The sequence below is a fragment of the Eschrichtius robustus genome, chromosome 12 (genome assembly GCF_028021215.1).
Source record: "Eschrichtius robustus isolate mEscRob2 chromosome 12, mEscRob2.pri, whole genome shotgun sequence".
NCBI lineage: Eukaryota > Metazoa > Chordata > Mammalia > Artiodactyla > Eschrichtiidae > Eschrichtius > Eschrichtius robustus.
In genome coordinates, this window is record NC_090835.1 from 37,543,812 (window position 1) to 37,568,938 (window position 25,127).

At 39.0% G+C, this 25,127-nt stretch overlaps 1 protein-coding gene across 1 annotated transcript in view; it reads right to left on the reverse strand.

The window, feature by feature from the left end:
* Positions 1-25,127, reverse strand: part of DOCK3 (dedicator of cytokinesis 3) — a 349,841-nt gene that overhangs the window by 98,189 nt on the left and 226,525 nt on the right. The window contains exon 12 of the mRNA XM_068559156.1: positions 5,475-5,563. Within this exon, the coding sequence (XP_068415257.1) occupies positions 5,475-5,563 (89 nt within the window). The remainder of the gene's footprint in view (positions 1-5,474; positions 5,564-25,127) is intronic.

Sequence of the window (25,127 nt, forward strand, 5' to 3'; positions counted from 1 at the left end):
CAGTGGCCTGCAGTATGGAAACCTGGGCTCCCTGGTTAAGCCACTAAATCATTTCACTGAGCTTCAGTTTCTTCATTTATTTAATGAGGGAGTTGAAACACGTGATTTCCAAGATCTCAACCAGCTTCCAAGTTAAGCCTTGCCAAGAAGCAGTCAGACACACACTTCAAAGAAAAGCAGCCTATTTCTCCTCCTGGATTTCCCACAAGTGCATGAAGACCTCCTCTCACTACGGCCACCCTAACTGAGGCTCTCTGAAGTCTATGGTGCCCGCAGCACAGAGGATGGGGTGCTTTTCTAACACTGTTTAAGTGGCCACTGTCTGTGAGTTCTGGACAAAAATCATGGACACTGAAGATGGCATGGTCTCTTGCTCACTCTGGGAAGTGAGACAAAATTCAGCATTTTAACCTGGTGAAGTGACGGTGGAAACTGCTCTTTAGTTGTTTCTTTTTAAAAAAAAAAACCTTTTTAAATTAATTTATTTATTTTAAAAATTTATTTATTTTATTTATTTATTTTTGGCTGCATTGGGTCTTTGTTGCTGTGCATGAGCTTCCTCTAGTTGTGGCGAGCGGGGGCTACTCTTCATTGTGGTGCTCGGGCGCTAGGCGTGCGGGCCTCAGTAGTTGTGGCACTCGGGTTCAGCAGTTGTGGTTTGTAGGCTCTAGAGCGCAGGCTCAGTAGTTGTGGCGCATGGGCTTAGTTGCTCTGTGGCATGTGGGATCTTCCCGGACCAGGAATCGAACCCGTGTCCCCTGCATTGGCAGGTGGGTTCTTAACCACCGTGTACCAGGAAAGCCCCTCTCCATGTTTTAATCACATCATATCCCAAGAACTTGTAGCCAAGGGTAGCTCTTTATAAATAAAATAAGGAAATAAAGCAAAGAACACTATAAATATTGGTGTGAACAGTTTTCCAAATTGTAGTAACTTCTCCGTATTTTAAAAACAAGATTTGTCTCTTGCTTTAGCCTAGTTTTAGGTGAGGCATATGAACTCCCTTCCCCTTGTAGCTCCTTGGCATCCAGGCACATATAAGGGGAAATAGGCACTTAAAAACAGTGGAAAAGGCCCTGAGGAACCCCATGCTACAGAGTTTTAGAGAAGTCTCAAACTCTGAAGCCTCTGATTTGGAGCTGCTCTGAGGACCCTCCTAGTTCAATATATGTTGACCCTGAAAAAGAAAAAAAAAGTTCTTTTCAACAACTTTGGGAACTGCCATGCCCTGCAGTGGCTTTACACTGTCATTTAAGGGCAACTTTTTATTTACAACAGGTCTATGGAAGTTAAAACAAAGAAGGCTATATAAAAGAGGTTATGAAACAATTTAGCGGTATTGGGTTGGCCAAAAAGTTCCTTCGGTTTTTAAGTAAAAATAAAAGACACACTTTTCTTTCCTTTAAAAAAAAAAAAAATTATTTATTTGGCTGCACCGGTCTTAGTTGCGGCACACGGGATCTTCGTTGAAGCATGCGGGATTTTTTAGTTGCAACATGCAGGATCTTTTAGTTGCAGCAGGTGGATCTTTAGTTGCGGCATGTGGGTGGGGGGGTCTTCCAATTCTGGCATGCGGGATCTTCAGTTGCGTCATGTGAACTCCCAGGTGCACCATGCAGGATCCAGTTCCCTGACCAGGGCTCGAACCCGCCTCCCTCCCACCCGAATTAAGAGCACGGAGACCTAGCCACTGGACCATCAGGGAAGTCCCAAACACGCATTTTTCATTTTCACCAAGAACTTTATTGAACAATATATTCACCGTTTTGTTCCACTACCTTCTGCCATTTTTCATGCAATTTCATAACTCCAACTTCCCAAAATTTTTTATCTTTTTGAGCAAAGAACTGTTCCAGGTGCCTTTTACAGTCTTCCAGGGAATTGAAATTTTTTTCCATTAAGAGAATTTTGTAAAGACTGAAATAAATGGGAATCCGAAGGTTCAATGTCTGGTGAATATGGCGGATAAATCAGAACCTCCCAGCCAAGCTGTAACAGTTTTTGCCTGGTCATCAAGGAAACATGCAGTCTTGCGTTATCCTGATGGAAGATTATGTGTTTCCTGTTGACTAATTCCGGATGCTTTTCATCGAGTGCTGCTTTCAGTTGGTCTAACTGGGAGCAGTACTTGCTGGAATTAATTGTTTGGTTTTCCAGAAGCAGCTCATAATAGAGGACTCCCTTCCAATCCCACCATGTATACAACATCACCTTCTTTGGATGAAGACCAGCCTTTGGTGTGGTTGGTGGTGGTTCATTTCGCTTGCCCCACGATCTCTTCCATTCCACATTATTGTACAGTATCCACTTTTCATCGCCCGTCACAATTTGTTTTTAAAACAGAATGTTTTCGTTACGTTTAAGTAGAGAATTGCATGCGGAAATATGGTCAAGAAGGGTTTTTTCGCTTAACTTACGTGGAACCCAAACATCAAAGAGATTAACAAAACCAAGCTGGTGCAAATGATTTTCAACGCTTGATTTGGATATTTTGAGTATGTCGGCTATCTCCCACATGGTATAACGTTGACTGTTCTCAATTAATGTCTTGATTTGATCGCTATCAACTTCACCTGGTCTACCTGACCATGGAGCATCATCCAGCAAGAAATCTCCAGCATGAAAATTCACAAATCACCTTTGACACGTTCGATCAGTCACAGCACCTTCTCCATACACGGCACAAATCTTTTTTTGTGTTTCAGTTACATTTTTACCTTTCTAGAAATAATAAAGCATAATATGCTGAAAATGTTGCTTTTTTTCTTCCATCTTCGATATTAAAATGGCTACACAAAAATCACCAATTTTCATAAGTTTTTTTAAACGCACGCTGCTATGACAGCTGTCACAATATAATCTAACAAAACTGTTTCGAATGAAGTTGAAGACAACTAAGCGCTACTAGAGCCATCTTACGGAAAACCAAACGAACTTTTTGGCCACCTCAGTAAAAACTATCTGGAGAAACAGAGTTCTATGCAAATTTGATAGCTATCTTCAAGGGCATATAAAAGCTCATAGGCTTTTATTTTTATTTATATTATATATATATATTTCATTGAGGTATAGTTGACGTACAATATTATGTAAGTTTCAGCTGTACAACCGTGATTGACAACTTTTAAAGGTTATGTTCCATTTATAGTTATTATAAAATATTGGCTATATTCTCTGTGTTGTTATATCCTTGCAGCTTATTTATTTTATACATAGTAGTTTGTACCTCTTAATCCTCTACCCCTCCCCATGTCCCTCCCCTCACTGGAAACCAACAGTTTGTTCTCTACATCTGCGAGTCTCTTTCTTTCTTGTTATATTCACTAGTTTGTTTTACGTTTTAGATTCCACGTATACGTGATCTCATACAGTATTTGTCTTTCTCTAACTTATGTCACTTAGCATAATACCCTCCAACTCCATCTATGTTTTTGCAAATGGCAAAATTTCATTCTTTTTTAAGGCTGAGTAGTATTCCATTGTACATATATATACACTGCATCTTCTTTATCCGTTCATCTTTTGATGGACACAGGTTGCTTCCATATCTTGGCAACTGTAAATAATGCTTCTGTGAACACTGGGGTGCATACATCTTTTCGAATTAGCGTTTTTTTTTTCTTCCGGATATATACCCAGGAGTGGAATTGTTGGGTCACATGGTAGTTCTATTTTCAGTTTTTTGAGAATCCTCCATACTGTTTTCCACAGTTGCGTGCACATTCCCACCAACAGTATGTGAGGGTTCCCTTTTCTCCACAGCCTCACCAACATTTGTTATTTGTGTCCTTTTTGATGATAGCCATTCTGACAGGTTTGAGGTGATACATCATTGTGGTTTTAATTTGCATTTCTCTGATCATTAATGATGCTGAGCATCTTTTCATGTGCCTGCTGGCCATCTGTACGACTTCTTTGGAAAAACGTCTATTCAGATCTTATAGGCTTTTAAATAGTGCTTCTAATTTAATCAAGCAATATTCAGTTTAGAATTAATGTTAATATGTACAACTGTACCAAGATTTAGATAGAAATTAAACAGAGTTTTAAAATGAGGGAAAAAGAAAAGGAGAAGTTGAGCTAAGATGAAAGCTGCTTTGAAATAAAGATCTTCTATTTTAGTTCCAGAATGACTGATACTGGCAGACTAATCATTGATTCTCATTAGCGTCAGGCTTTCTTGGTGATGCTAACAGTGAACAGGAATAGAAAAAGTGACATTCATGTGTGTCTTTTTTGGGTGTGTAATCTTTGTTCAGGAAAAAACAGACTTCACAATGTGACAAACCAGGCAACACTTTTGTTCACTCTGGATTCAAACTAGAACTCAAGTTACCTATCAAAGCATAAGGAATCCACCATGGAAAGAGCAGAAAATGTATTTTGGTCAGAAGAAATGGCCAAAAAGCACATGAAAAGATGCTCAACATCACTAATTATCAGAGAAATGCAAGTCAAAACTACAATGAGGTATCACTTCACACTGGTCAGAATGGCCATCATCAAAAAGTCTACAAATAAATACTAGAGACAGTGTGGAGAAAAGGGAGCCCTCCTATACTGTTGGTGGGAATGTAAACTGGTACAGCCGTTGTGGAGAACAGCATGGAGGTTCCTTAAAAAACTAAAAATAGAACTACCATATGATCCTGCAATCCCACTCCTGGGCATATATCTGGAGAAAACCATAATCCAAAAGGATATGTGCACTCTAATGTTCACTGCAGTACTGTTTACAATAGCCAAGATGTGGAAGCAACCTAAATATCCATCGACAGAGGAATGGATAAAGAAAATGTGGTACATACATACAATGGAATATTACTCAGCCATAAAAAAGAATGAAATAATGCCCTTTGCAGCAACATGGATGGACCTAGAGATTATCATACTAAGTGAAGGAAGTCAGACAGAGAAAGACAAAAATATCATATGATATCACTTGTATGTGGAATCTAAAAAAAAAAAACGGTACAAATGAACGTATTTACAAAACAGAAATAGTCACAGATGTAGAAAACAAACTTATGGTTACTATGGGGGGTGGGGGGGGAGGGATATATCGGGAGATTGGGATTGATGCATACACACTTCTATGTATAAAATAGATAACTAATAAGGACCTACTATATAACACAGGGAACTCTACTCAATACTCTGTAATGACCTATATGGGAAAAGAATCTAAAAAAGAGTGGATATATGTATAGGTATAACTGATTCACTTTGTTGTACAGCAGAAACTAACACACATTGTAAATCAACTATATTCCAATAAAAATTTTTAAAAAAAGTAATTAGGGAAGGTCTCAAATTATCACAAAAAGAAATAGAAATTGCCTGAACAGGAGAATAAATGTCTGCAGGAGACTGAACTTTACATCTGGCAACTGATCAGCACAAATCAACTAAGGTGTGTATGATCAGCAACTGCAAATGCAACACAAATTCTCCTAGTCAGAGAAGCACGTTACCATGACTGGCGCTGGGGGCAGAGTACTTGGCACTGGACTTGCGGATGATATTCTCGTGGATCTGGGACCACTCACTCTCGTTGTTGCACCTGCAACAGAAGGACAGGCATTATGATTCTCAACAGTTTTAAACATCTGGTCTGATGTTCAATGTGTAACACTAAGTTTGAAGGGATAGTTCAAACTCACTTTCCTAAAGAAATGAACATATATTTTACTAAATTAGACAAGGCTCATTTTCTGGTAAGGCATACAGAAGATTCATATTTGGGGAAAGAGTAGAAACTCTAAAATGAACCTCTGCAAATATTCTTGAGTGGCAAAATATCCTATTCTCTGAAGTAACACTTTCCCACATGACAAGTTTTTTTCTTTTTTAGTTCCTTATACACCCTTAAAACTAGGCGCTAGAGGAAAGCTCCTGATAGAGGAAAAAACAGTTCCTTTCAACAAGTACTACTGTTTAGAAACTTCCATGTCACACTTGCTCTACATTGTCATTCAACTGTTGCTTTAATGGCCCCAGAGAAAAATCCTGCTAAGCTCAGGACAATGTTGACATTTGCCTGTGGCTGTTTTTCAGCCAGACCACGATAAGAAGAAAAGTTTGGGAGAGCAGTGGGCTTTGTTCACTGTGAAATCCTCTGTAGTCAAGGGGAAGGAGGGCTTAGTAGAGAAGGCTGGATGCCTAAATATGTAAGAATAAAGTTCTTTCCTAGGGACTTCAGGATTGGGAGAAAAGAGAGAATGGAGGAACAACACTGCACCTCTATTAATTTCTGACATTTTTAGAGTCTTCCCCTCTAAAGGAAAATTCCAGGAAAGCTGCAGTCATACAACCACTTGGTATGGTTTAGGAACAGAGACTAGGAAGGAATTCCTCATCCTAATGTAGACATCTTGATGAAACAACTGAAATCAGATTAGAATCATCTCTTGAAAATTCCATGTGACACCCAGAGTCTCCACAGCCTTGGCTCCTCCCTTCCCCTGTTGGATAGGGAGAACCCACTGACCCCAGAAAACAGAGCCCATGCACAAAGGAAACCACACAGGATCTTTCCATGGTAACTTAGAAGTGTGTAGTCCAGCCACAGCAAGAGGAAACTCCAGCAAGAGTTATATCATGTGCCATCCAGCAGAGTGAAGCACAACAGGTTTCTAAATAAAGGAGTTTGCATAGAGACCACTCAGAGATAAAGGAGGTTGGTCACTAGACTAATTTTTCTTAATCAGTAGCTCCTCAGACTCCTTAGTAGAAATAAGCCTCACTTACTCAGAGATGTTACAAAGAATTGTCAAAGATAAGGTTCTCAAAGTCCAGAGCTGTAAGAATAACTTCTGCTCACAGAATTCCTTCCAAGGAAAGGAAGGGGGAGAGTGTTCTTTAAAATGATCACTTGTGATTAGCAACTCAGTTGGAAATCAAAAGTGAGAGGTGCTGGCAGCAGCACGTCTAGCCCTTCCTGTCTGACATGCACACTGTCTCAGCTCTTCCAATCAGTCAATACATCAGAGAACTGCCCAGCTGGTGAGGACTCAGACTTGTCTTGCTGTCAGATTTTTGTCACTTTCTAGGTTTACAAAATCAGTAGTTACTTTCTTTAATGGAAATCTGACTATAGTTTGTTATAAATAGTGTACTCCCCCCCACTTCAAAATAAGAGTCTTGACTAATGCACAGTATAATGAATACAGACAATAATATTGTACCAGGATGATGCAATGTGATAAATACTGCTTGACTGGCAATCATAATACAATATATAAATATATCAAAGTAACACGCTATACATCTCAAGTATATATATATATAAAATACACACACAAAGAATCCAAATAAATAAATAAATAAATAAAACCAAAAGAAAAAATAAAGAGTCTTTAAAATTAACTTCCTCTCCCCAATGGGTGGTATAATTTCAGTATTTCTCCAATAAAACACTCACTGGTTCTTTGGCAGTATAGAACCAGTGAGCTGGTGCTTTATCAACCACATCAACAGTGACAATGTGTATTATTTCACTGACATGTACTTTTCCACCCAACACATACAATTCAGATGCCAGACACCTGATGGCTTGCCCCCTGTACTCCTCTCCCTTTGTATACCCCTTAACTATCATTGGCCTTCAAAGATCTGCATTTGAAGCCCATTTCCTCCCTACCATATAAGCTTTCTGGGCAATCTCACCTGCTCCCATGGTTTCAACCACCACCAAAAGCTGACAAGACCCAAAGTAGTGTCTCCAGCCCAGACTCACCCCTAAGTTCCTGACCTGCATGGCCACAAGACAGCTTATCATTTCCTACCCACATGTCTGCTCCTAGAGACTCCTTCTGAGTAGAACCCACTAGTTCACTAAACCAGAACTCTTCCAGCTGTCATCACGTCCTGTAGATTTTGTTATCTTAAACTCTGTCACATCTGACCTCTCCTCTGCATCCCTTGGTTCAGCCATTACCACCTCTCTTCCAGACCAGTGTAATCACCTCTTAACTGGCCTTTCAATTATCTCCCTTTCTAGAATGCCAAGGGAGCTTCTCAAATCATCTGAAACTAAGTGGATGTGGTGTCATCAGCATATTTTAACCAATCACTAGGATATTTTGTAAGGAAAAAATATAAATGTAAGCATTTATTAACCAAATGAGTTATGATTATAATGAAGCATGATTATGTTGTATCCAATCAAATTAGTATTTAGAGCATGATTACTGATGTTGATAGCTTGTCCTCAATCATAAGACTCACGAGGGATTGTAATCTAAAACAGGTCTGTGTGCCTCTGTGGCACACCTTCCCCACAGAGGAGGTAATCAGCACAGGCAATGAAGTAGCACTTCAACCACTACATGTCCAGGGATTTTACTCAAGGGTTAACACAGAGGGGTGAGAGGTTTTTGGTTTTCTACGTGGGATCACTAAGCATTCCAAAGCATCAGAGCAGGTGTGCAGATTCTGCTCAGCAAAGAGTGTTCAGAACACTGTTCTTATTCACTCATGTACCAGAGCACACTTTACCATTTGCCTCTTCCCTACTACCTCCTTATCTTCTTGATTTCTGTGTTTCTCATGGGTATTCACCTAACTTTCTTCTCATCTTTCCCCAAGGTGGGCAACCCAAAAAAGTATTCAAGAAGTTTTAAAGGGTTGTTTGTAAGACCTTTAAGTCTGCTTTTTTAGGATGCCTAATATAGGTAGGTATGATCAGGATATTCTCCCATATTTTATTTCACTAAGATAGGTATTCTCATGTTCATCTTACAGATGAGGAGAGTGAGGTGAAGCTGTAGTCTAAACACAGGTCTGTCTGGACCCAAAGCAGGGCAGGGGTGAGGGTGGAGGGGCAGAGAGGAAGAAGCTGCAGAGTACTGTGACCCTGAAAACCTTACTCCCACACCAGGCTTCAGTGTACTTGTCTCCCTGACACCAGTCAGAATTCCCATTCTGTCTACCTTCATCTAACTGCGACTATTCAGTTTTGACTATGGCTTAAAACTTAATTTAGTGCAAATAATCCATATTAAAATTCTTTCTTGTAGAGTGGCCAAGATGGCAGAATAAAAACACTCTGAGCTCACCTCTTCTCACACCAAAATCACAACTATTTGCAGAACAACCATTGATAAAAAATACTGGAACCTACCAGAAAAGATCTTCTACAGCCAAAGACATAAAGAAGGAACCACAACGAGACCAGAAGAAGGGGCAGACTCATAATCAAACCCCATATCTCCACATGGGTGACCCACAAACTGGAGAATAATTGTATTGCAGAGGTTCTACCATAGGAGTGAGAGTTCTGAGCCCCACGTCAGGCTCCCCAGCCCAGCACTGGCAAGATGAGCCCTCAGAGCATTTGGTTTTGAAGGCCAGTGGGGTTTAGTTAAAATAGAGACTTCAATCTTAAAGGGAGTGAAAAAAGCTCCCTTTTTTTTCACAAAAAAGCTCATGTGCACCAGCACATAGGGCAAAAAAAATAATTTGACAGGAGCCTGGGCCAGACCTTCCTGCTGGTTTTGGAGTGTCTCCTGGAGAGGTGAGGGGTGGATGAAGCTCACCCTGGGGACAGAGACACTGGTGGCAAACATACTGGGGAACACTGTTGATGGCTGACATCTTGGCTCTTTATTTCCAAGACCTGGCCCCACCCAACAGCCTCTAGGCAGCACTGCTGGGACACTTTAGGCCAAACAACTAACTGGGCGGGGACACAGTGCCAACAATCAGCAGACAGGCTGCCTAAAGACTAAAGAGCCCATAGCTACCTCTGGGCTTGCCCCCAGACATGACCCGGCCCACCAGAGGGCCAAGATGGAGCTGTACCCACCAGTGGACAGGCACTAGCCCCTCCCACCAGGAAGCCAGACCAAGCCTCTAGACCAACCTCATCCACAAAGGGGCAGACACCAGAAGCAAGAAAACTATGACCCCTCAATACAGGGCAGACCTTACCCTGGGATCAGCTGGGCCCTGGCCTGGCCCACTAGCGGGCCAATGCAACCTTCAGGACACCCCAGAACCCATACCCAACTGTGTCAGGAACCAACATGCCCCCACAAAACAATCTGAAATGAGCTCTGGGATCCCTGGGCTGTAGCCAGACTCCAGGAACAAGCTCTGCTTGCTAGTAGACCGGCACTAACCCCAGGATCTGGCTTCAGCTGCCAGTGGGAGGGCAACAGCCCCAGAGTCTTGAGGACTCTGACTCCACCCACCAGTAAGCCAGCACTAGCCCTGGGGGCCATGTAGGATTGCACAACCAGCCACCTCATGACCAGGCCCTGCTAAACAGCAGCCAGTAGCATCCACACAAAGCAGGTTCTGGCAACCAACCAGACTACGGGTCTATCAGACCACCCACACAGTTAGCCTGCCACAACAAAAGGACCCACGGAGCCCTCTTCAAGTGAACCCTTAGATCACACAGCTTGGATGATGGGGGTGCGGAACTGCTGGGATGCATAGGACGCTTCCTACAGAGGGCTGCTTCTCCAAGGTCGAGAAAAGTAACTAACCTACCACATACATAAAAATACAAATAGCAACTGAGATAAAATGAGAAATAGGTTTCAGACGAAGGAACAAGATAAAACCCCAGAAGAACAACTAAGTGAAGGGGAGACAGGCAATCCACCCAAGGCGTTCAGAGTAATGATTGTAAAGATGATCAAAGAACTCGAGAGAAGAATGGATGCACAGAAAAAGAAGTCAGAAATTTTTTAACAAAGAGTTAGAAAATATAAAGAACAACCAAACAGAGATGAAGAATACAATAACTGAAATGAAAAATGCACTGGAAGGAATCAACAGTAGACTAAATGAATCAGAAGAATGGATCAGTGAGCTGGGAAGACAGAGTAGCAGACATCACTGCTGCTGAACAGAAAAAAGAAAGAAGAATGAACAGAAGTCAGAACAGATTAAGAGACCTCTGGGACAACATCAAGTCTGCTAATATTCACATTACAGGGGTCCCAGGAAAAGAGAGAAAGGGCCCAAGAAAATATCTGAAGAGATAACAGCTGAAAACCTCCCTAATCTACAAAAGGAAACAGTCACCCAAGTCCAAGAAGCATACAGTCCCATACAGGATTAACCCAAAGAGGAATAGACAAGATACACTGTAATCAAAATGACAAAAATTAAAGATAGAGAATACTAAAAGCAGCTAGGGGAAAGCAACAAATAACATACAAGGGAACTCCCATAATACTATCAGCCAATTTTTCAGCAGAAACTCTGCAGGCTAGAAGGGAATGGTATGATATATTTAAAGTGATGAAAGGGAAAAACCTACAACCAAGAATACTCTACCCAGCAAGGCTCTCACTCAGATTAGAAGGAGAAATCAAAAGCTTTACAGACAAGCAAAAGCTAAAGAATTCAGCACCACCAAACCAGCTTTACAACAGATGTTAAAGGAACTTCTCTAGGTGAAAAAGAAAAGGCCACAACTAGAAACAATAAAATTACAGAATGAAAAAGCTCATTGGTAAAGGGAAACATACAGTAAAGGTAGAAAATATCCACAAACAAAGCTCATAGGGAGGTTAAAACACAAGAGTGATAAAATCACCTGTATCCAAAATAAGCAGTTAAGAGATACACAAAACAATTAGATATAAAATATGATATCAAAAACAGTAATCATGAGAGGAAGAGTACAAATGCAAGGAATCTAAAATGCATCTGAAATTAAGAGATCAGCAACTTAGAACAATCACATATATACAAAGACAGCTATACAAACACCTGATGTAATTGCAAACCAAAATTTATAACAGATATACACACAAAAAAGAAAAAGGAATCCAAACATAACACTAAAGATAGTCATCAAATCACAAGAGAAGAGAGCAAAAGAAAAAGGGGAAAATAAGATCTACAAAAACAAATGCAAAACAATTAAAATGGCAATAGGAACATACATATCAATAATTACTTTAAATGTAAATGGGCTAAATGCTCCAACCAAAAGACACACACTGGTTGAATGGATACAAAAACAGGACCCGTATATGCTGCCTACAAGAGACTCACATCAGATCTAGAGACACATACAGACTGAAAGTGAGGGGATGGAAAAAGACAGTCCATGCAAATGGAAATCAAAAGAAAGCCAGAGTAGCAATACTTATATCAGACAAAATAGACTTTAAAATAAAGACTGTTATAAGAAACAAAGAAAGACACTACATAATGATCAAGGGATCAATCCAAGAAGAAGATATAATAACTGTAAATATATATGCACCCAAAATAGGAGCACCTCAATATATAAGGCAAATATTAACAAACATAAAAGAAGGAATCAACAGTAACACAATAATAGTAGGGGACTTTAATACCCCACTTAGGGGACGTCCCTGCTGGCGCAGTGGTTAAGAATCCATCTGCCAAAGCAGAGGACACGAGTTCGAGCCCTGGTCTGGGAAGATTCCACATGCTGCGGAGCAACTAAGCCTGTGCGCCACAACTACTGAGCCTGCATTCTAAAGCCCACGAGCCACAACTACTAAGCCTGCGTGCTGCAACTACCGAAGCCCACGCACCTAGAGAAGCCACCACAACGAGAAGCCTGCGCACCGCAACAAAGTGTAGCCCCCGCTAGCCGCAACTAGAGAAAGCCCGTGCAAGCAGCAACAAAGACCCAATGCAGCCAAAAATAAATAAATTAATAAATTAATTTATTAAAAAAATACCCCACTTACATCAATGGACACATTATCCAGACAGAAAATCAAAAAGGAAACACAGGTCTTAAATGACATGTTAGACCAGATGGATTTAATTAATATTTATAGAGCATTCTATCCGAAAGCAGCAGAATACACATTCTTTTCAAGTGCACGTGGAACATTCTCCAGGACAGAACACATGCTGGGCCACAAGGCAAGCCCCAGTAAATTTAAGAAAACTAAAATCATATCAAGCATCTTTTCCAACCACAATGCTATGAGGCTAGAAATCAGCCACAAGAAAAAACCTGTAAAAAACACAAACACGTGGAGGCTAAACAATATGCTACTAAACAACCAATGGATCACTGAAGAAATCGAAGAGGAAATTAAAAAACACCTAGACACAAATGAAAACAAGATGATCCAAAACCTATGGGGTGCAGCAAAAGCAGTTCTAAGAAGGAAGTTTATAGCGATACAAGCTTACCTCAGGAAACAAGAAAAATCTCAAATAAACAACCTAACCCTACACCTAAAGCAACTAGAGAAAAAAGAACAAACAAAACCCAAAGTTAGTAGAGGAAAGAAATCATAAAATCAGAGCAAAAATAAATGAAACAGAGACTAAAAAAAAAATAGAAAAGATCGATGAAACTAAAAGCTGGTTCTTGGCAAATATAAACAAAATGGATAAACCTTTAGACAGACTCATCAAGAAAAAAAAGGGAGAGGGCCCAAATCAATGATATCAGAAATGGAAAAGGAGAAGTTACAACCAGCACCACAGAAATACAAAGGATCATAAAAGACTACTATGGGCAATTATATGCCAATAAAATGGACAACCTAGAAGAAATGGACAAATTCTTAGAAAGGTACAATCTTCCAAGACTTAACTGGGAAGAAATAGAAAATATGAACAGACCAATTACCAGTACTGAAAATGAATCAGTAATTTAAAAACTCCCAATAAACAAAAGTCCAGGACTAGATGCCCTCATAGGTAAATTCCACCAAACATTTAGAGAAGAGTTAACACCCATCCTTCTGAAACTATTCCAAAAAAATTGCAGAGAAAACAACACTTCCAAACTCATCCTATGAGGCCACGATCACCCTGATACGAAAACCAGACAAAGATATCATAAAAAAAGAAAATTACAGGCCAATATCACTGATGAACAAAGACACCAAAATCCTCAACAAAATACTAGCAAACTGACTCAAACAATATATTAAAAGGATCATACACCATGGTCAAGTGGGATTTATCCTAGAAATGCAAGGATTTTTCAATATCCACAGATCACTCAATGTGATACACCACACTAACATATTGAAGAATAAAAACCATATGATCATCTCAATAGATGCAGAAAAAGCTTTTGATGAAATTCAACATTATTTATGATAAAAACTCTCCAGAAAGCTGGCATAGAGGGAACACACCTCAACATAATAAAGGTCATAAATGAAAAACCCACAATTATCATACTCAACAGTGAAAAGCCGAAAGCATTCCCTCTAAGATCAGGAACAAGACAAGGATGTCCACTCTTGCTACTTTTATTCAACATAATTTTGGAAATCCTAGCCACAGCAACGAGAGAAGAAAAAGAAATAAAAGGAATCCAAATTGGAAAAGAAAAAGTAAAACTGTCACTGTTGGCCAGTGTCATGATACTATACATAGAAAATCCTAAAGACGCCACCAGAAAGCTACTAGAGCTCATCAATGAATTCGGTAAAGTTGCTGGATGCAAAATTAATATACAGAAATCTGTTGCATTTCTATACAATAGCAATGAACTATTAGAAAGAGAAATTAAGGAAATAACCCCATTTAGCATCACATCAAAAATAATAAAATACCTAGGAATAAACCTACCTAAGGAGGCAAAAGACCTGTCCTCTGAAAACTGTAAGATGCTGATGAAAAAAACTGAAGACCACACAAAGAGATGGAAAGATACACCATATTCTTGGATTGGGAGGATTAACATTGTTAAAATGACTATACTACCCAAGGCAATCTACAGATTCAGTGCAATTCCTACCAAACTACCAATGGCATTTTTCACAGAACTGGAGCAAAATATTTAAAAATTTGTATGGAAACACAAAAGACCCTGAATAGCCAGAAAAATCTTAAGAAGAACGGAGCTGGGGGATTTCAGACTATACTACAAAGCTGAATTTATCAAAATAGTATGTTACTGTCACAAAAACAGACATAGAGATCAATGGAACAGGATAGAGAGCCCAGAAATAAACCCGCGCACTTACAGTCAATTAGTTTTCAACAAAGGAGGCAAGAATATACCAATACACTGGAGAAAAGATGGTCTCTTCAGTAAGTGGTGCTGGGAAAACTGGACAGGTACATGTAAAAGAATGGAATTAGAACATTCTCTAACATCATAAACAAAAATAAATTCAAAATGGATTAAAGACCTAAATATATAAAAGTCCTAGAGGAAAAGATGGGCAGGACACTCTCTGACATAAATCACAGTAATATTTTTTTGGATCCATCTCTTAGAGTAACTAAAACAAAAACAAAAATAAACAAATGGGATCTAATTAAACTTAAAAGCTTTTGCACAGCAAAGGAAACCATAAACAAAACGAACATACAACCCATGGAATGGTAGAAAACATTTGCAAATGATGTAACCGACAAAGGCTTAATTTCCAAAATATACAAACAACTTATATAGCTCAACATCAAAAATAAATAAATAAATAAACAACCCAATCAAAAAATGGGCAGAAGACCTAAATAGACATTTCTCCAAAGAAGACATTCAGATGGCCGACAGGCACATGAAAAGATGCTCAATATCACTGATAATTAGAGAAATGCAAATCAAACCTACAATGAGGTATTACCTCACACTGGTCACAATGACCATCATCAAAAAGCCTACAAATAATAAATGCTGGAGAGAGTGTGGAGAAAAGGGAACCTTCCTATACTGTTGGTGGGAATGTAAATTGGTGCAGCCATTATGGAGAACAGTACGGAGGTTCCTTAAAAAACTAAAAATAGACCTACCATATGATCCTGCAATCCCACTCCTGGGCACATATCTGGAGAAAGCTCTAACTCGAAAAGATACATGCACCTCAATGTTCACTGCAGCACTATTTACTACAGCCAAGACATGGAAGCAACCTAAATGTCCATTGACAGAGGAATGGATAAAGAAGATGTGGTACATATATACATGGAATATTACTCAGCCATAAAAAAGAATGAAATAATGCCATTTGCAGCAACAAGGATGGACCTAGAGATTATCATACTAAGTGAAATAAGTCAGACAGAAAAAGAAATATATCATATGCTATCACTTACATGTGGAACCCAGAAAATTGATACAAATGAACTTATTTATAAAACAGAAATAGACTCACAGACATAGAAAACAAACTTATGGTTATCAAAGGGGTAAGGAGGGATAAATTTGGAATTTGTGATTAACAGATACAGACTACTATATATAAAACAGATAAACAATAAGGATCTACTGTAGAGCATAAGGAACTATATTCAGTATCTTGTAATAACCTATAATGGAAAAGAATCTGAAAAAGAATATATATATGTATAACTGAATCATTTTGCTATACACTTGAAACATTGTAAATCAACTACACTTAAATAAAACAATGTTTTAAAAGAATTAAAAAATAAAGTCTACTTTTGGGACTTCCCTGGTGGTCCAGTGGTTAAGACTCCGTGCTTCCAATGCAGGGGGCACAGGTTTGATCCCTGGTCAGGGAACTAAGATCCCACACGCTGCACGGTGTGGCCAAAAAATTAAAAAAAAAAAAAAAAGTCTACTATGATATTAAAAATTCTTTCTCTTTGGGTGTGACTTGCTTTATTTTGGCATTTATTTGGTTGCAAGTTCTAATAAGCTAGGAAATAGGCAACAATCTACAGATTTAGGAACACTACAGATGCTGACAACTGGTTCATGCAGTCCTTACCTATAGCGTAAAAGAAGAGAGAAGCATTGAGAAGCCTGCATTTCTGTTAAAATGGCCCAGCTGGACAGAGTCCCTAAGACCAAGCTGACACTAATCAACCAATCTGATTCTTTTTGGATGGTCTCTCATGGGCCATGAGAAACTGCCTTTTCACTCATGAAAAATTTAAACTATTTCTTATTTTATAACATATGTTTATTTAATACGGTCAATTAAAAAGGAAGTCAAACAGCATATATATGTATATTTACACATATATATGTAAAATTATAGTGCTTTAGCAAGAATACTTATTTTTATTCCTCTTTCCAGGTGGTGAAAAGCCTATGTGAGTAACACTTCCACCCCTTCCATCACTTTCCTGGGAAAAGGAGTGACTTCTTTGGCCAGTGCTTCTAGGAGAAGGACCCACACATGAACATCTCAGATCTTCCTCTTCCCTCTTTTGGGAGCAACCTGTTTGCAGACAGCACACAATCTCTGCACCAACAGGCTCCACATTGACTGTGACTTTAAAAGTCTTTCTAATTCAGGGTTAATCAAAAGTTAGAATGGGTTGAATGGTGGCCCCTAAAAAGATATGTCCATATCCTAATCCCTAGAAATGTGAACGTTTCCTTATTTGGAAAAAGTGTCTTTGCGGTTGTAATTAAGTTGAGGATCTTGAGATGAAATCATCCTGGATTATCTGCACTAGCCCAAGTTCATATAGTAGTTCTATTTTTAGTTTTTTAAGGAACCTCCATATTGTTCTCCATAGTGGCTGTACTAATTTACACTCCCACGAATACTAATGATATCCATTAGTCCCCTCAAACTGCAACAAACAGCATTTTTATTCTTAGTTTACTAAGCCGAAATTGTTAAATAATTGGGAATGAAGGTTGACCTTTGTCAAGTTATCTTTTTTGATATCAGAATTATCGTAAGGTCTTTCCCCTCTGGATGACTAATATGCTAATTGCACTGGGATCAGAGTGTGGCTTGTGCCATGTGGAATTTATGAAAATTAATTTTTGTAAAATGTTCCATGGGCCCTGGAAAAGCTGTATTCTGTTTGTTGGACAAATCTTTTTTTTTTTTTTTTTAGCACTGGAAGAATCATACAGCCTGGTGAGCTGGGATACTCCAGTTACATCTGCTGTCCTGGCAAGCAATAGCACTCCATTTGACTATCAGCACGTACTGATTTAGATGATAAATTATGCTCACCCTGTGTAGAGGTAGGAGAGGAAGTGGCTAAGAGTATGGTCTCTTAACAAGGCTGCTCAGGCATGTGCCTCACCACTCTGTGTCCTGTCTCCCTCATATGTAAAAAAGAGATAACAGCCCAGATGAGTGCTCAATGATGCTGTTATTCTCTGTCACATCAACCTTATTCAGATTCTCTCCTAAGTCAGATTTATTTATCTGATTTAGATATTTATCTCCATCCTTATTTTTGTCTTCTTATATGTCAAAAGGGATGTTAACAAATCTCTTGCTTTTACTGTACTTTTATCTCATCTTTATATTTATAATAAATTGGACATAATAATTTTGAGTCATTATTATATTCAAAGGTCACAACAATTAGATCTTCACTATAAATTTCACCATGTATCGGTATAAAATGCTCTTTCTATCCCTGTAAAGGAAAAAACAGGGCTTTCTGGAACACTGGTGAGCTGGAGGCAGAGATGCTGGCAAGGACACCCAGGCTTCTCACTCTGCTTTCTTTCCCCAGTTAAGAAGGTGAGTGTGTTAAGGCTAAGTTTGGTCAACGTTTCTTTAAACTGAAGAACATGAACTGTTGAGTAAATATCTCCGGAATGAAGTGTGAACCCTGAATTTAACGGTAGTAGAGTAGTCACCCTCTACTTTGCAGAGTCCAAGTATCAGGGGCTGCTTCTGCTGGGGATTCTAGGGCTGAGGGAGTGAGTGGTGCGTTACATGTTATGTGTGTGCCTACGCTGAGAGGCCATTTTGCTTCCCGTGAGATATGTATTCTTGGAGGATGAAAGAGGAAACCAAATTTAACTTTATTGTGTGTGTGTGTTTTCTTTTTCTGTCAATCCCTGATACTCCTTACACAGCACATTCATTGCATACGCTTTACATTAGAATTTATTTTTTATCATTAATACTACGACATTTCATTTTGTTTGTATTTTATTATTACACTTAGCTTGTTATTAATCTTTTTGTTTCTCTTATTATATTTGTGAGTCTCTCACTAATATATAGATGAATTTTGTTTTTTGCCTCTATTTTGAGAATTTTTACCTAATAGGATTTTCTTTCATCTCAATTATATATATTGTCATAACTGATATGGGCTTTCTACTGTCCTTTGCTCTAGGCTTTCTGATTTTTTAATGATCTCTTACAGCAGCTTTTGTACTGTATGATATATATTCTTACATGCACCTTTGTGCTGAATGATTATACATCTTGCATTTATTTATATTAGGGTTTCCGTTAGGATAGAAATGTCTAAATTTTTACTAACAGAAATAATAATACAGCTTTTAAATCTAATTTATGCCTTTATTACTGGTTAATAAAAGGTATGACAACCCAACAGCCATAAAAACTAAATGTTGACCATAAAGAAGACTAAACACTTTGAAAATAACATGTTCTAGGAAGGATGGGGGCAAGGGATAGTTAGGGAGTTTGGGATTGACATGTACACACTGCTGTATTTAAAATGGATAACCAACAAGGACCTACTGTATAGCACAGGGAGCTCTGCTCAATGTTATGTGGCAGCCTGGATGGGAGGGGAGTTTGGGGGGAGAATGGATACATGTATATGTATGGCTGAGTCGCTTTGCTGAAACTGCACCTGGAACTATCACAACACTGTTAATCGGCTATACTCCAATTTAAAATAAAAAGTTTAGGGCTTTCCTGGTGGCGCAGTGGCTAAGAATCTGCCTGCCAATGCAGGGTACATGGGTTCGAGCCCTGGTCTGGGAAGATCCCACATGCCGCAGAGCCTGCACTCTAGAGCCCACGAGCCACAACGACTGAGCCTGCGTGCCGCAACTACTGAGGCCCATGCACCTAGAGCCCATGCTCCGCAACAAGAGAAGCCACCGCAGTGAGAAGCCTGCACACTGCAACAAGGAGTGGCCCCTGCTTGCCGCAACTAGAGAAAAGCGCGTGTGCAGCAACAAAAGACCCAATACAGCCAAAAATAAAATAAAATAAAATAAATAAAAATTTAAAAAAAATTAAAAAGAAAGTAACACGTTCTATAAAGCCCATGATATGATTCTATCCCTACATTTTTTGTTATTGGTGCTGTTTTTGAATCATTATAGGTTAAATGAAAAATTAATTTAAAATCAAAATATGATTACTACCATTCTTTTGTTCTTCCAAGAAATGTCATTAATTTGTTTAGTCACTTACTTAACTGGTGTTGACCACCTCTACCTCTGTAAGATGGTGAAGCCCCACTCAGTGCACAGGCTTGTTATGAAGTTTCAATGTGATTATATAGCCAGAAGGGCTCTGAGAGAGTACAGAGCACTAAACAAATGTACACTGATATTACCATTGAAAACAGGTGACATTTTATGTGGCCACCATGGAGTAATTAAGATATTATGGATGGAATTATGTAGGATTTGTAGTTTAGATGTGAAAGTGGAACTTGCCGATAAACAAGAGTCATTAGCAAAAAACAAAAAAAAGACAGGAAACTCCTTTTAGATGGCATGTAATACACCCATTATTTGCGTATACCTCATTTCCTGAACCACCAATCCTCTCATTTATTTTTCCACCTCTTTCCTGTTTGATTCACTAGTTTAAATGGGTTCTTTTTTTTTTCTGTCTCTCTTATATTACCTTATTCCATCCTCCCACCCCCAACTTTTTAAATGAGGAAACTAAAGTTTGGGGAATTAGGATGACTTTTCCAAATCTCACAGCTTCTATCTATCTATCATCTCATCTATCTAATCCATCTAATAGATGAAAGTATTATATCTATGTTTTTAAAAACCAAGCTGGGATCATACATACTACTGACATACTTTTAAGTCAGTTAAAGTTGTTATACAAAGCCAGCTCTATGTTTGTATGCTTGTAGAGCCACTGTTCTTTCATATCACTCTTTCTAGAGTAGCAGCAGAACAAAAAAGGGAAGAGAAAGCACATTTGTTTTTTCAATCCTGTGGTAGAGAATACTTGGGACCTCATGTGCCAACACTAGATCCATGTTAGAGACTCCTGGTGTGAACCTCTCACCTCTGCATGAACAGGGAGTCATCCTGAGCTAACTTTCTTTATCTTGGTTCATTATTTAATGTGTTCTGTTTTGCAGCAGCACTAACACACACAAAAACCCAGTTAGACACTGAGGCTAGAGACAGTGGGCACGAGAAGTCAAAATAGAGCAGTTCCATGGACAGAGACCTACTGGATTTGAGTCTTCCTTGTATGGCCTGAAAAGACTTTTGGTGCAGATGCTCAAACAACACATGTCTGAACACTGATAATGGACCCAGCAGATAATGGTCCTGGGTGGATGATGATCCACTGAAAATTGAGAAGGCCTAGGCTAGGAGAAAGAGAAATATGAGCTATTTCTTTACCTGACTTGCAAGTGAGAAGCAGAATTTTTCATTTAGAGTTATTACATATAAAGACATCAGACTCCTTTAATCTGTACCAAAATAAGAGTGACCCAATGGTCCTTTACCCATTTAAGAGTGAGCTTCCATTTAAGAATGGCTCCTAAACAAGTCCCCTCAACTTAAGGCAGTTTCACAGATAAGGTAGTGATGAAACAAAGAACCCAAAGGCAGTGTTCTGAGGAAATGCCTGTGTCTATTCCAAATACAAGGAGAGGTTCCCTTCCAGGCATCACTCACAGAAGAGGCTGCCACCTTGTATTTCCACCCTCACAAAGCCTTTCATGTTATAGGGCATTCTCTGAATCCCTTTATTTTTAACATCACAGCACTGTTTGGATAAGTTACATTATCCTGAAATATCTTCAATCAATGCAAGTTTTAGATGCTTATAAATTTTATCTTGGTTAAAAAAATTTTTAAGAGCAAAACTACACAGATTTAGTAATCATCCTTGGGTATGACCTCCAAATTGAAGTACTGGATGCTATTGTAAAACTCACCTTAGAAGCAGCATAGTAAGTGGCTGTATCATTAAGGTCATAAACATAGGCCTACATGACAAATGAAAACAAAAAAACATCAAGTGCCCAACTACTCAGCAAATATGTAATTGGGCCTCAAGATGAATCTCCAGTGAAAGCATCATTAAGGATTCAAAGAGTGATGTATCAAAACCAACCTGATAATGTGCCCTGGAAAACTGTCAGATGACTCAGAATATGGCTATAGTGATGACAAAGACCTGATGGCATGGTTGCACATAAAGAATTCAAATAAAATCTTCTCATAAAATGTGAGAGTGGGAAAAAGCAATACTTCTCAGTTTTACATAATATGTGATTGAGTACATAGTGTGTAATACACATTTTATATAATATGATTTAAAATATAACTAAAATGATAAATTTAATATTCTAAGTAGTTATTTATTTCATTAAAGTTGGCCTAAAGGTGTTTGGACTTTTTTCAATGTGAAGTTGGAGAGTGGTCAACACATATTCAGAGGCATCTTGTATTTGGTCCCATGTACTATTTATGGACACCCTCCACCCCATCCCAATGCTGGCTTTAGCTCCTTGGCATTCCTCTCCTTTCACATCCTAGGCTCCAGATTCAGCAAGCCTTGTGCCTGCCTGAGAGTCCAGTCCCTCTGTCCAAGAGGAAACATGATATCTATATCAGAATGAACTTCACATAGTGGTTATTCGTTTGTGATTTTTAAGGTTTCTAGCTCACTAAAAAGCGACCTAGTTTTTACACCTCAGCTTCTTGTGATTTTTTTTAAAAGGATGTGGTGCCTTCCCAACACACATGATATTAAATATCTATAAAGCCAGAGCAGTGGTCACGGCAAGAGACATACAGGGGCTTGAGGCCTGAGGCTGACTCTGAATAATAAAAGAAACGATGAGAAGGTCAACAACTAATGAGGTATTTTGCTAATTCACTGATTAAAACTATACAAGAGGGCTTCCCTGGTGGTGCAGTGGTTGAGAATCTGCCTGCCAATGCAGGGGACACGGGTTCGAGCTCTGGTCTGGGAAGATCCCACATGCCGCGGAGCAACTAGGCCCGTGTGCCACAACTACTAAGCCCGCACGTCTGGAGCCTGTCCTCCGCAACAAGAGAGGCCGCGATAGTTGAGGCCCGCGCACCGCGATGAAGAGTGGCCCCCGCTTGCCGCAACTAGAGAAAGCCCTCGCACAGAAACGAAGACCCAACACAGCCAAAAAAAAAAAAAAAAACTATACAAGAGATTTTTTTATCCTTGCAAAATTCTGTCCTAGCAAAGGCTAAAACACTATCAGTAGCAATTAGTAAAACCTTTAAGCTTCCAATTAAACCTAACAAACATGTCCCCTAAAATTTATTGGAAAATATTACTTCTCCGTAGGGCTGAATTCACTGTGCTGATGTGGATTTAAAACACTAACCCTAGAGGAATTCCATACCGTGCACAAAATCGATTTCACAAACATGGAAGTGTCTTTGAAAGTCTGTTAATATTATCAAGTGGAAAAATTATCCTACTTTTTAACTCTATTAGTCCTTCAAAAAACTTTAAAAAAAAACTATCTTCTCTGTTGAAAACGATATCTTTCTTTGGCTTTTTAGAACTGATATATTAGGCACAGCTCAGAGAAAGGAGCTAAGAAAAAGCTACACATGAATCCCACTTCTTGAAAAGTGACATGTTAGTACTGAAAACTGTTGTTTTAGAAGCAGTTAGGCTAATTAAGCTTGACAGCATGATTTCAAGAGAGATGCTGTGCAAGCCCCTATCCACAATGAGAATTTGCATTGAAGCAAGGAACAGCTGATATGTGCAGAGAGATGCAACTCTGGAGTTCTATCTATAAACTCCATGCCCTTAGAAAGGATACAGTGGAGTAAAATGATAATGATGATGATTTTGGATTAACATTTAGTCCTTTTCAAAGGGAGGAAGTTGTATCAAGAAGCAGGTCCCGGGACTTCCCTGGTGGCGCAGTGGTTAAGAATCCACCTGCCAATGCAGGGGACATGGGTTCGAGCCCTGGTCCGGGAAGATCCCACATGCTGCGGAGCAACTAAGCCCATGCACCACTGAGCCTGTGCTCTAGAGCCCGTGAGCCACAACTACTGAAGCCCGCGCACCTAGAGCCCGTGCTCCACAACAAGAGAAGCCACCGCAATGAGAAGCCCGCACACCGCAACGAAGACCCAACACAGCCAAAAAGATAAAAATAATAACTAAATAAATAAATAAATTTATTAAAAAAAAAAAAAAAGCAGGTCCCACCACCCATCATTGAAGAGATTTCGTAAATGGAGAAAGGCTGTGACTGATGCATGAAAGGAAGAGGAAAACCGCCAAAATTTCCTTTGTAAGTTATTATTTCAAAGGAAGATCCTCATCACATCAAGTACACAACTCTGAACAAAACAGAGCTTAAGGCAAAATAGGTAATAAGGATATTTGGGCTTTTATTTTGAAATTAATAAAATGTGGTTGATTATACAAAGGTCCAAATTAAGCATAATTGTGAATTAAGTTTACTTCATGCCTGAATCAGACAGAACAGATAATTTAGAAAAATACACACAAATATTACAGTAAAGATATATTAACCTGGTGATTGACAGCATTAGACTTAATTTGAAAAAACAATATTGGGTTAAAACCAAAAGGGGAGAGATTTCTTTTTTTAATTCTTACAGTTAGAAATACACTTGCTTTAAAAACTCACTAAACTCACCATTGATCATGTTCTCAGCATTATGATTCATGCCTAAGTCTCTACAAGCAAAGACAGACGATATACCTGGATTCTGTGTTACTTTTCTTTGTTTTTCCTATTGTTTAACAAGAGTCAGGAGGAGATGCACTGCTTCTGTAAGGCAGAGCCCTTGGATGATGAACACTAAAAATAATGCCATGCTTGGCTGGTGACTTATAGATCGGTGGTGGCAGAAATGAAGAGTAAAACCTTAGCTCCTCAGAAAAACTGGCTTTTCTTCAAAGACAGGGCAACCTGACTTGTGATCATTCTTTGAAGCAATTTACATCAGTAGCCAGCTCAGTTACAACAGCTGGTGGGCAAGTATTAGACACAGATGACTCTTTTACAGCCAAAACACAGGAGAAATTAGATTATTAGCTTTCCTGTAAATACGTAATAAGGTTGGCTAGTCCTGGAGAGAAGAGGAATTGTGTATTACCAGACTTTTACTTTAGAATAGAATGTTCCAAGTTCAGCTGCTTCAGAATCACCTGGGAAGCTTATTAAAAATACAGTTGCCTGGGCCCACCCCAAACCTTTAGAAGGAAATCTTTGCATTTTCAAAAAAC